Source organism: Podarcis pityusensis (genome assembly GCF_964106645.2).
Source record: "Podarcis pityusensis genome assembly, chromosome: 6".
NCBI lineage: Eukaryota > Metazoa > Chordata > Lepidosauria > Squamata > Lacertidae > Podarcis > Podarcis pityusensis.
Genome location: NC_138030.1, coordinates 32919847 through 32932998, shown reverse-complemented (window position 1 = coordinate 32932998; position 13152 = coordinate 32919847). Strand labels below are relative to the sequence as shown.

The 13152-nt window shown below is 38.4% G+C and overlaps 1 protein-coding gene across 6 annotated transcripts in view; it reads left to right on the top strand.

Annotated features, from left to right (window-relative positions):
• The window catches only part of PPP1R12B (protein phosphatase 1 regulatory subunit 12B), a 113079-nt gene that overhangs the window by 40222 nt on the left and 59705 nt on the right, over positions 1–13152 (top strand). For 4 of the 6 annotated variants that reach the window (XM_081009803.1, XM_081009804.1, XM_081009802.1 and 1 more), the window contains exons 12-14: positions 1303–1428; positions 3373–3555; positions 4596–4781. In XM_081009803.1, coding sequence (XP_080865929.1) covers positions 1303–1428; positions 3373–3555; positions 4596–4781 — 495 coding nt within the window. The remainder of the gene's footprint in view (positions 1–1302; positions 1429–3372; positions 3556–4595; positions 4782–13152) is intronic. The other 2 variants (XM_081009805.1, XM_081009806.1) reach the window with 2 other exon arrangements.

The following is a 13152-nucleotide window of genomic DNA, read 5'->3' as shown; positions in this document are numbered from 1 at the left end:
GCTAAGTAAAAAACAAGTTAGCAATATACAGTCCTGTTACTTATAAGGCTTTCCTTTTTCCATGTTCCTCTATTTCTCTCTCCCTTTTCAATTACCAGATAAAGTGAATGTACCTGGTATTTCCTTTGTATAACTGGGCTGAATCCAACTAAATCATTGCATGCTCAGAAAGACTTCCATGAGTGCAGTGGAACTGCTTCCCCCACTTCTCCCCACAGTGTCCCTCTGCAAATCTTCTCTCTGTCCCCCCCCCCCCCCCATTCTCTGGAGTAGATTTGGGGACAGTGCAAGGGGAACCTGGAAGGAGGGGAAGTTTCTTTGTGCTTGAAGAAATAGTTCTGCACACACAGTGATTTAGTTGGATAAAACCCACTGTGTTCTGTCTCCTTTCATATGTTTCTTCTCAGTCACTCTTACAAAATCTGGGAAAAACAAAGTCTTATAATTAGAGATCCCCTTTTGGACTTTCTGTGTAAAAAGGAAAATGAATTAATCTATTTTGGTCAGAATATTGGGGAAATACCTCATATTTTGAATAATTTCTTTATGTAACTGATGGACGGAAAATTGGAAGTCCCTTTTATTTTTCTTCTCTTCTCTTTTTTGTTCCCCCTTTTTTGTTTTTTGTTCTTATTCAGGTTAGTTTCTTTGATCTTACTGTATTATGAAAAAACTGTAATAAAATTTTATTTATTTATTTATTTATTAAAAAGGGAACAACCAAGTCTTTTCTGCAGGGAAAGTTGGATAGCAACAAAAAAATTTAACATGGAGAGTAAGAAATGGTTTTCAATAGCTGATAAGCTTAATATCATGTACTATCATGTTCTTACATCAACGGTCTTTGAAATCTATTTATCATTTGTGTATGTGATCTATTACAACTAGTCCTGTTCTTCACATTTGGCTGTAACATTTCTTATTCATATTAATTCTTAGATGTGGTAGGCATTTTATTATTTAGCTGGGGCACGTAATTCTAGTTTGTGAGCATGATACTTGCTTTATATTTTTATAGTGATATGACAATATATTTTGCCATAGGAAAGGTATACTGATCTTTACTTTTGGCCACGCTATCTTTTAGTGGTAGTTTGTTGATAATCTCAGCATTGCGTATGTACTTAGTACCCTCGAAATAGTTCAGAATTTAGAGCTATATTACAATTTGAACCTTCAATTCACTATAGACTGGCATGTTTCTTAACACCCAGTTTGACTAGCAATAGGCTGTCGGTTGGCTTGAGGGTTTATCAGTATAGATTTCAGTTTAAGATCCCCCCACTCCTATTGCATTTGCAGAGAATCTGCTGTAAATTTGGTACGGAGTGGTTCTTATACCCGGCAACAGTGGAGGGATGAACCAAAGGGAAATGAAGCACCTGCAACTGGTGCACCTTCCACTTATGTATCTACTTATATGAAAAGGTGAGTCATGTTAAAACCTCTGCTTTTAAGATGTTGTATTTTGCTTTTCATCTAACATTTACATCTACAAAAATCTGAAAGATATTATGATTACCATGAAAACCAGTGACGGCAGAAGCCTAAATGATTTGCCAATTGCATCAGTCTTACTTCTCTTGTACGTGTGCTGAAAGATGCAGTGTACTCACTGCTTTTCCTATATGGAGAAATCATAAACATTAGGAAAAGTGTCTTGTGTGAAGTAGCAGAAAGTGTCACTTTATCTAGAGACTTAGTAGAGGTTGGATACATTTGTGGAAACTACAATAAGGCAAGATTTACATTTTCCCTTGTAGAGCATCCTGTGTAATGTCAAAATTACTCCTTACAGGCACCTTGTGTCCATAATAATTGCTTGGATCAATTGAAACAATACACAAACACCTTCCTTTCAAATACAAAGAAACATTTATTTGTTTCAAATAATACTAATGTTCTTAAAAAACGCGAATAAATAAAAGCAAAAGGTTATTGAACACATCAGTGTTGTGAGTCTGTTATGAACCAACAACCCAAGTGATTTAGAGTATAGGCATAGAAAATAACAGTTCAAATCAGGAACGGAAATAAGAAATGATACCTCTATTTGCTGGACACATTTCTATCTTATACTAGTCTTCATTTGACAAAAGGTGTGGTAGCTGCTCCTAGGGTTTGATAAGACAGTTTAGATTTGTATAAGAATAGCCTTGCCAGGATCAGGGCATTCGGTCTCCCAGTTGCCAACCAGAGAGAGGCCTGTGGGCATCCCACAAACAGGACATTAGCCCTTACCATACTTGGTACTTCTTGGCAACTAGTATTCAGAGGCATATTATTGATCCTGGAATAGTATGCACCCATCATGGCTAGTAGCCATTGGCAGCTTTATCCTCCTGTGAATTTGCCTAACCCTGCTTTGAAGTTGTGCAAGTTGGTGGCCATCATTGCATCCTTTGGCAGCGAATTCCACAGTCTGTTCTGGATCTTAAAACATTCAGTTTCTTTGGATGATCCTGGGTTTCCCCCCAAACCAACCAATCACAAATGTTATGATCTTTCCTCTTAGAGACATTGTTTTAGTCCCATTATCGTTTTGGCTGCATTTCTCTGCACCTTTTTCAGCTCTACAGAACCCTTTTTGAAGTCCGGTATCCAGAACTCAACACAGTATTCCAAGTGTGGTTGCACCATAGACTTGTATAGCAGCTTTATAACAGCATTATGCCTGTTTTATTTTTGAAGGCCTTTCCTAGCGATCCCTAACGCAGAACATAATATATCAATTTGGCAATCATGGACCTCCATAAATTCCTTAGCGTCTGAGCCTGAGTAGTGAATGTGGCCACTATGAATGTTTTAAACTATCTGTGTTGGGTTCAGTGAGCGTTGTATTGCACTGTGGTAGACTTTAAGGCCCAAAATCATTCCGGAAATGTATTCGTGCTTAAATGAAATAAGCCATTTCAGTTTTAACTGAAGTTACTGATCCTTTTACCTGTGCCTGAACACTTTCATGTTGGCTATTTCATCCTTCCTCAAGCTGTACTTCAGCCATCTCTTTCTTTACTTGAATATTTCTGAGCTTTCCTTCCCACTCTGCTCTTTTTCATTTTGTTATTTTATCCAACAGAATAACTTGACATGTATACAGTATGTTCAACTGAATTTATTTTTCCATTTTCCTGTTTCTTCTCTTTTTTTCCTGTTCCCAACCTATTACTTTATCTCTCATGTTTCTTCAGTCTTGATACAATGCCTTGCTCATTTGACTTCTCCTTAGCCTAGGGAATTACGTATAATCTCCCTTGCCTTAATTTTGCTGATAGATTAAACATTCTCTTGGCAATTAACCAGGGTCCTGTGTTGGTCTGCAACAATATTTTCAATCTTCTCTGAAGCAAGTGATTTTCTGCTGTCTTACAGTGCTTCATTTGGTAGAAGTAGTGACCTCAGCAGTCCCTATATTTCAGCCAATCGCAATGCATCTTCTGCTACCTCACCCACTATTATTGGTTCATCTACCTCATTGGGCAAAGAGTGGCAACTTGCCTCTTGCCCTTCATCTGTCAATTCTAGCACTACAGCATCAGTACGCCAGTTTAACAGGTAAGGGCTCATAGTATGTCCACTGAAGAGGGTTTATCAAAGTGCCCATAATTTTTGTGTCAAAGCAGTGATGCTTTATGGCAGGCATAGGCAAACGTGGCCCTCCAGATGTTTTGGAACTACAACTTCCATCATCCCTAGTTAACAGGACCAGTGGTCAGGGATGATGGGAATTGTAGTCTCAAAACATCTGGAGGACCAAGTTTGCCTATGCCTGCTTTATGGTGTGATATTTCAGTCTGAAAATTCTTTCCAAGAGGTTCTATCTCTAGTTAGTAAAGTATTCAGAATGAATGTTTACAAACTCCATACAAACCAGTTTTCCCCCTAAATACAGTGTTGAACTGTGTGTATGCCTTCCCCTCCCCTTCCCCAGACCAATCAGGTGTATAACTTGTGTCATTTTGGCATTCAATGCTTTAAACTTTTAATAAGCAAGTTACAAAAATATTTTAACTCATATGTATTCTTTTTCAAAAAATGTTTATTTGTATTTTCCAAAGTGGGAAATAATAAAACTAAACATTACAAGACAAAATAAAACAAAGTCTTGCATAACATAGACATTTTCCTCCATTATTTACATTGGGAAGTAGTAGCCTTTCTTGTAAAACTGAATAACAAGGCATTGACACATTGCCATTACAGAAACGAGCATTTTATACCAAGGTGTCCTTCCAAAATGGCTCCTGTCCTGTAGGAGGCTACATTTCCTGCATACCCATGTTTACAAAAGACATAGATAGAAACCAAATAGAGGCAAATGCATCAGGATCTACTAATCTCCTTAACATTATATCATGTGTCAATTGTGTAAGTCAGCACGGTGCACCATACATGTTTCACCATGCTTGCTCTAAGCTTCTAGGCCATCTTCACCACATAAATTGTCAGTATTGCATGATGCACCAAGAGTAAATTGTTTCCCAAATCTTTAGATAATAACTGGTCTTTTAATGGTTTAACTCACTTTGTTTCCTATACCCCCTCCTTTAGGGTGCTCTACCATTGCACATGAACCCCTGTTTCATATTTTTCAGATCCCCTTACAGACAACAAACTGACTCTACAACAGAGAAGAGCACAGAGGGCATCTCTCCTAGCATTCCATTAAGTGTCATAACAAATCTCGCTGTACCCAGTAGTGCCAATGGTGTCACAACTGCCAATTTTAACTCAACGACTGGAACAGAGTCCTCTACTGGTGATGCTAGGGATCGGAGAAGGTGAGTGAGTATTTTGGTGGTATTCTTGTGAAGTGTGTTTTGCCTTCACCTGCTGTAACAATTGATTAGAAACTTTTTCCTGTGTTAGTGATCGGATTGTGCTTGGGTTACACTGAACTATCTGGACTCAGCTGTGTTGCAAATATTTGCGATGGTTTGAAATTGTATTTCCTGAGAGGGTATTCACCCACTGTTGTGTGCAAGATTTCCTAATTTTTGGTATTTACAGTCAAGATGTATTTGTGGTTAAGGTTACTTGGTCACAGCCACTATTTTGAGTTTGGCTAGGATTGTGTGGGTGCGCATGTATGCTTGCAAGTGCATTTTCTTATGTATATTCTATGCAAACATATTTTATGCAAACAGTTCAAAGAAGATCTAGCATTCCTTTTAAGCTTTCCACTATCCATTGTCTTCATTCAAAGCATAGTACCTCCAGATTATAGGTTTTGCATAACGAAGCCACATGATTCTGCTCATTCAGTTTCCTTTACTATGTTTTTAATCATGCTGTTGATTGCATGAATATTTCATTGTGAGCAGTTGCTGGAATTCTCCATGGGACTATGCTGACCTGGCACTACTGAAATGTACATTAGTTTTGCCCACATATCTTTGGAATGGCCATAGCTATCTAAAAGAACATTCTTTTATGGACATCTCATGTTATTTTGTGGGACACGGAGGGAGATGCAGTTGGTTTCAGAATTGCAAATCTATGGGCAGGATTCAACTAAGTTGCTGCATGTGCAGAATGAGATCTACTCATGCATTGAGACTTCTCCCTGTGTTGTGTTCCCTCTGTATCCCCTAAATTTGTCTTGGAGAGTTGTTGGAGGGCACAGGGGTAGGAGAGGGAGGAAAGTCCCAGTGTGTGAGTGGACTTCATTTCCCTCATACATACCCCACTTAGTACTACATTGAATTCACCCTATATTTCTTTTTTATTATTATTACCTAGCGGTTGAGCTCTGTTGAGATGACCTTGGTTTCAGATGAGATTAAAGCAGGTGATATTAAATGGTGACCAATTGTGGGGTTTAAACCATATTCTTAGTAATGTAAATCAGTCAGACATTTTGAGAGGAAGCCTGGTAGCTTAAAATGAAAAATAACAGGCATTTGCTAGATACCACAATATGGGTTTTCAGCACTTAATGGCAGCTGTCACAATAGCACATTCATCTAATTCAGTGTTCTCAAAGCTCCATGTTTCTCTTAGCAACAACAACATAAACTCCCAGACTAATATTAGATCATTAAGATGCCTCCATAACAGGCAGCTCCTACTTGCCTATTTGAAGCCACTGGATTAAAACTGAAATGCATTGCTAGGTTTAGGAGGAGAGAATAAGTCATCTGGAATGTCCTTCCTTTCAGAAGGGTGCTGCTACACTGACTGAAAAGCTGACTGGAGATATGACTTTTGAACAAGTCCCCTTCATAAATTTTGTTCTAAGTGCAAAAATCCAGAGGATCAAATGTCCAAATAGTTTCTATTCAGGTTTCATTCATTATTTTCCCACAATGGTGTGAAAACTTCCATCTGATCTAATTCTACATTGGTCCAGTAACGTCTAGATGGAAGAACCACATGGAAGCCCTGCGCTTGTGAATTGTGTTCACTTAGCCATTGTGGTTTCCCCAAACAAACAATTAGCAAAGCAATTTGAACTGTACTAGGTTGAAGTGACTATTGGGTTGCTGTGGGAAATGAAACCAAGACTACAGTTGACCCATGATTAATAGCAGGTAGATTTGCGGTGTCTAACTGCAGAGTAATAATCCATCATATAAATTAGATTTTGAAATGGAGCCTGCTATTGTACTCTGCTCTTGTTTCAGCATTAACTGGGGAAGCCTGGAAATTTGACTGTAGGCTTAGTAGTTTGCTGATGCATGTTTCTTTACACTGAATTATTCTGCTATATTATATCAATGTTGTGCTGAGTCTGCTGTCTTAAAACCTTGTCTATGCTGCCTTAGCAGTTTGGAATTGGGTGGTGAAACAAGTTCATTTATACACATAAGCACTCTATTTTGATCTTGCTATTATTGTTTGCTCATCATTTATATTAAAAGCAGCAATTAAGACACATGAATGATGGGACTTGCAGTCGTATGATTGAAAATATCTCACATCTAGCAAATTTTAGATTAACCAGGGGAGATCAAATAAACCATCCATTGCCAGAACAAATATGTGACTGGTGTCCATTTGTTTTTTATAATGTAACTATAATTTTGTAATACTTATGGAAAAATCAAACTAAACTGTTTACCTTCCAAAAACGAGACCTTTACCTAGCCAGTTTCTGAATAGATAGTGATTGCTTGGACTTCATTGATGTCAGTGCTGTGCTGTGGACAACTTTCAGTAAGAGAGAACCTTGCTGATTTGTGCCATGTTGACTTTCAAAGTCCTTGAAATTATTAACAATAATTCTGCTTTTGCTGTTGTCATGATTTTCTCTCAGCTGTTTACCTAAGGCTCCCATTTTTTCCAGGAGGAGTTTCCCGCTGTTGTTGCAATCTTGAGCTTTGAGTTAAGCTTGTGGGAAGGAGGGGTATAGACATGATTTAATTTTGCAAATAAGATTAATTAATTTAAAGATTGCATATTATTGTATGAAGGCCAAGAACTGCAAAACAAGTGGTTGGCCATTATATTTGTTTTTGTATTCCCTCCCCCTCGTATATTTTGTGGTTTTTTTTTTGTTTTTGTTGAGAATATTCACATTTTTTATAAAAATGGCTTGGTAGGTTAAACATATCCTTTTAAATAGTGAGTACTACTTTTCAAAGAAGTGTGTACATTAGAGTAACTGACCACAGCCTTGCTAGTGGCAGTAGAGTAGCTGCTATACTAGGTGTTTGCAGAAGTTGATGTACATGGGCTCCAGAAAACAGGGGTTATTGTACCATTTGGTGTCACTGTTTGAATAGTTTCAATTGTTCTGCTAAATTCCACCACTGACTATGTGCAGAATTGCTGCCCGTTTCTAGTGTTTGCACTGATTAGCTATGATTTACTAAGTTATGAATGAAGGGAAAGTGTTTATTTCTAAGGAAGTGCTTGATAAGAGCAATCACTTCCTATTTCAAATGTTCCATAGGTGGGTATTATACTAATTGTCAAAGAGCTGTTTCTGAAATCTCAGCCTAGTTGCTTTCTGTGTTTTGGGGCACCACCTACCGTTTAGAGATTGTACCTGCACTTGGGCCTACTCTGGAAAACATTTATAATATAGCACGTGAACCTCCAGGAGAGAAAAGCCTTAGTTCTGAAGGTCAGACATACATATTTTGTAGATGTTCTTCTGTCTGCCTTTGGCCGTTTGTTTTTTGATTTGTAAAAAGAAATTGCATATTCTCTGTCCATATAACAAAGTAGCACAATAATAAGATTATCATATCTCCCCAAGAGCAGCACATACATTAGCCGTCAAGGAAGAAAGATGGAGATGGGAAATATGAGAGAGAACGGGGAATCACGCAGGCAGTGTGCATGGAAAAGTGGTGGGATTGACACAAGAAGAAATAAAAATAAAAATTGCATGACTCTATAGGTGTGGATGGGGAGAGAGTTAAGGGAAGATTTCCACCAGGCCTGTAGATCCCAATAATGAAGCCAAGGAATCTTCATGAAATTCTTACTGACTGCCCAAATTACTGTATCTGGATTTTGGATGGAGTTATTTGACTAGTAACTATTTCCTGGAATCTAGATTTCTCTGAATCATTCCTATAAGCAGGCTACCTGATAGAGTGAATCTCACTAGAAAAGAATGGAAATTACTATGAAATCAGATTCATATTGGATGGAAAAAAACCACACGTGAGATGCAGATTGATATTGGTTGAAGACACTCCATGTACAGGGTAGAAGTTTCATGTATTTATTTGTTTGTCAGTTTGTATCCTACCCTTCCTCTGACATAACAGAACAAAACATTTATACAAAATAATAATATAATAATAAAAGCCAGAATCACAAGCAAGCTTAACAGAGATAATCAATGATAAGCAATACCACCCCACTAAAATCACTACGATATCAATGTTTCACAAATAAAAATAAATTTGCAGTGTTGCTTCATCTTTTTATTTGACAAAGGTAGCTTGCCTTGGTAGAACTTGGTTGTTTGAAATCATTTTTCTTGTGTAACTATGAATCTGCCATTAGCTCTCCTATACTTCAGAATCTTGCATGAACATCTTTCAAACTGTTCTTGGTTTCATGCTTATTTCTTGATACCAACATGGCACAGTCTGCTTTATCCTCGTGCAATTAAAATATTTGGGACAATAATCAATATTCGATTATTCTAAGCGTGTTGTGCACAATTTATGCAGTTGTTGGTGTTCAATTGTAGTAGAAAATCAGGACAGAGGAAGATAACCTTCTGAAAGTGTTAGGAAAACCTCATCTCAGATACTTACATAACTCCAAAGGGTTTTCAGGAGGCTACTCTATCTGTAAGTCAAAAGGTTGTTCAGAGCCCTTGTTTAAAATAGCATGCAGGCTGTAACATGTATCTCAAGGCTGCTGAGTTCAGTTATCATTGCTGTCAGAACTGTATGCATTGTGTGGTGACTCTTGGTCTTATATGAAATGTTGATTAAGCGGTAGGATAATCTGTTTGGTAGAATTGTAGGTTCATACCACGGTACCCTTCATATCTCTCTCGCACAAGTGTGCACGTATAAACACACACATCACAAGTCTTAAACAGTTGCTGATTCTGTTTTTCTTCAAAATGAGGAATTATTTCATATTGAAGCACTACATTTACCAGAACAGTCTTGTAATTTTGCAAGGCTCTGACAGATTCCTACACGAATCAAGTACTTAAGATACTATTTTCCCTTCCATGCCACATACTTGGCACTGTGTTAGGAAAGGAGGGCAAAGGCTCTCTTAAAGAAGGAACCAGTCAGCCAACACCTGCTACTAAAAGTGCTTATCAGCCATGCTTTTATAGTTTGCGATAAAGTCGTTCTTTTATAAAAAGAGCTACCAGTGCTGGTGTGATGATGTAGGAGGGGCAGGAATTCTGCCTGCTGTTTGATTTTCCTTGTTGGGAAGAGGAAAGGTTGTTGTTGCTTTATCAGGCATCAGACTGCATTTTTATGTGCAAGAGGTCAGGGTGAGGGCTTGCGTCTTACCGGAGAAAGCCTGGCGACCTGTGGAGTAACTGAGCAGGTATACGTGAAAGGGTTTCAGCTCCTGGAGGTACTTCCTGACATAGTACAAGGTGGGAGTTCTTATTGGCTCAGATTGTTGCATATTTGTGCTTAGTGCAAAAACAAAAAGCTGTGCAGATTTAAGTAGACCAACACCTAACGTTACTTACTAAACACTTAAAGGCTTAGCTTGTGCTGGACTTTAAGAGAACTGCCCAAGAGAAGGAGTTTATGTGCTAGGAATGACTTACAGTTTGTACCCAGAAAAATGGCTTTAAAATCAGGTAAAGCTGCCTTTCTCTAGAGTCTGTTTTATTCCACTCTTGCCTCAGAGTACTAACTGAATGTATTTCTGTGTTTGCTAATGTTCGTTTATGATGGGTGTACTTGAATAATTCTGCTCTTAACAGAGAGCATTTATGTATATTTTCACCGAAGACTAATAGAGAATTTGGTTAAAACTGTTGTATCTTCCTTGCCTGCTGTTGGACTATGAGATGTACATACATGCCCCCTCTAAGAATCCTGGGAACTGTAGTTTAAGGGTGCTGGGATTTGTAACTTGTGAGGGGTAAGCCGCAGTTCCCAGGATGGCGGTGGTGGTAAAGGTGCTTAAAATTTATATTGTTTGTGCAGCTTGAGTCATGAAGGGGTGTAGTCAGGGTGGAGTTTTATCACTTTCGCTTTGTTATATTCTTCCACAAAATCAGTTTAGCCATACAGTGTACATTTACAGTTTAAATAATTTTATGCACAGTGCATGTAAGTAAAGTGTGCTAAAATTCAAGATACAAATCTTGAAGCCAGTGTCAGCTCCAGGTTTTGGAGAGCCTTTCGGTAAGGCAACCTCCATGGACCACCCTGCCTCACTGAATCTATTTTTTCATTGTAGCAGGTCCAGTGGCTCCCCAGTGAGGTGTGACCCTTGATTCATGTTGATCCTTGACACCAGCCCTCATCAAATCAGATGTGGCTAATCTTTATGCCTTGCAAATATTAGTTTTTCCCATTTTTTTTTGACCCAAGAGGTGGTTACTTTCCAGTTTTTCTTTTCTTTTTTAAAGTTGTTTTTAAAGTCAGTTCTTTGTAAAAGGTTGGCATATCTCTGGTGAATCAGGAAATCTTTTTCAGATGGCAATGAATTTGTCATGAAACCAGCTGTCTTTTGTGAACAAGAATATGGAAGACTGTTGCTTTGTGGATATGACTGCTTCTTGTTCAGCACATTTCAGTCTCCTCTTATTAAATGTACCTTGGCTAATTAGACCTGGACTGTCTGTTCTCTTTGGAAGAGCTAAACCAGAATTGAGTAAAAGCACCACCATAGTATCTGGGTTTTGCTTTCTGGACTAGGTCAGCTGGGCTGCTCCTGCTAGTCTCTGTTGTGTGGAAACTGGCACATCTGCTCTGTGGCTTATACCTTTCTAGTCTACACATTTCCTTTAAAGGAGGCAAACTTGTGCACACTTACCTGTGCATAAATCCCAATTAACTTGATAGGGATTACTTCAGAGTTAGACACCTATTTATAGTAAATTATTATTATTAAAAATATATACGTATACAATATATACATATAAAACATCACATACAGATTGTTACAGTAAAAACACCACAGCACCAGTCCTTTCCTTTAAAGTAAGTGGTCCTAATAGAGAAGAAAGTTCCAAAGGGGTATGTGACTGTTTATAGTATTTTTACTCTAGCTGGAAAAAAATGGTTCCCAGGGCGACTTGCAAATATGAATGTTAATATAGTAAATAAATAATAACAGCTTTCAGGCTTACACACTAAAAAGATAACACAAAATGAAAAGAGACTGAGAGGGAGGAGGAAGTAAGCAAACCTGTGCACTCAGTTTTAGTTTGAGGTTTTTTTCTGATGACCACCTGGAATGGTTGCATGTATAGCAGCCTTTGCTAAATCCTGGTATCTTCCAGATGTTTTGGACTACAGCTCCAATACTCCCTGGCCATCGTCCATGCTGGCTGAGACGGTTGAGTCTTGTAGTGCAAAACATCTCATGGGCACCAGGTTGGCAAAGACTTGCATGTATGCAGTGGTACCTCAGGGTACATACGCTTCAGGTTACATATGCTTCAGGTTACAGACTCCGCTAACCCATAAATATTACCTCAGGTTAAAAACTTTGCTTCAAGATGAGAACAAAAATCGTGACCCAGCGGCGCAGTGGCAGCGGGAGGCCCCATTAGCTAAAGTGGTGCTTCAGGTTAAGAACAGTTTCAGGTTAAGTACAGACCTCTGGAACGAATTAAGTACTTAACCTGAGGTACCACTGTAGTGCCTTTAGTCAGTATTAACAATTTTCTTCATGCCTAAAATTCTGCACCCTATGCTGTTACACAGACCTGGTTTGCACATTACACTAAACCGTATTAAAAACAAACAAATCATGTTTTAATGTGGAAGGGTAGATCACTTGTGCATTCCGCTGAAAGGTTTTCACTCCATTCATCTCCCATTTCTACAGCTGCCACACCTCAGAGAAAGAAGCCACAGTCTCATTTACTGTGATATCTGAACTTGAGGTTGTGGTTTATTTCTCTCCAAGCAGTAAGTTGAGAGCAAACAATGGCTACTGCTTCTGGTTTGTAGAGAAACAAGCCATAGCCCCTGGTTCAGATGTCATAACCAGACAGACTCTGGTGACTTTCCCATCATAGCACTTCAGTACTGCTTGTTTTTGATGTGTAAAGAGGAGCCATTCTTAGGGATAGAAGAAGGCACACTTTGCTTTTTTCAGGCTTATTTTTTTTGGGGGGGGGGGAGAGAGACCCATGCAAGCAGGGTGCAGATGTAGAGAATCAAGCACTTCTTCATTACTTTTTTGAGTTTCTGCTATCTGAGTTACACAAGAGTATGACAAGAATATCATGGAGGTGCTAATTTTGAAAACAATGGCTTTGGCTTGATTTCCACAGCATACTTAATGGTTTATTGATGAGACCCTTCTGTGCATTTCTAATTCAAATAAATTTTCAATCCAAATGCATATTTGATCTAGTTCTCTTGTACAACTCAATTATAAACTAAAATAATTGATTATGCGCCATATAAGAGCTTACGTGGAATCCTGTCAGTACTGGGACCCATGCTTTTGAACTTGTTCAAAAGTGTTCTGTGCCACTGCTTGTAGCATTAGACTCCCACAGGGATTATTTCT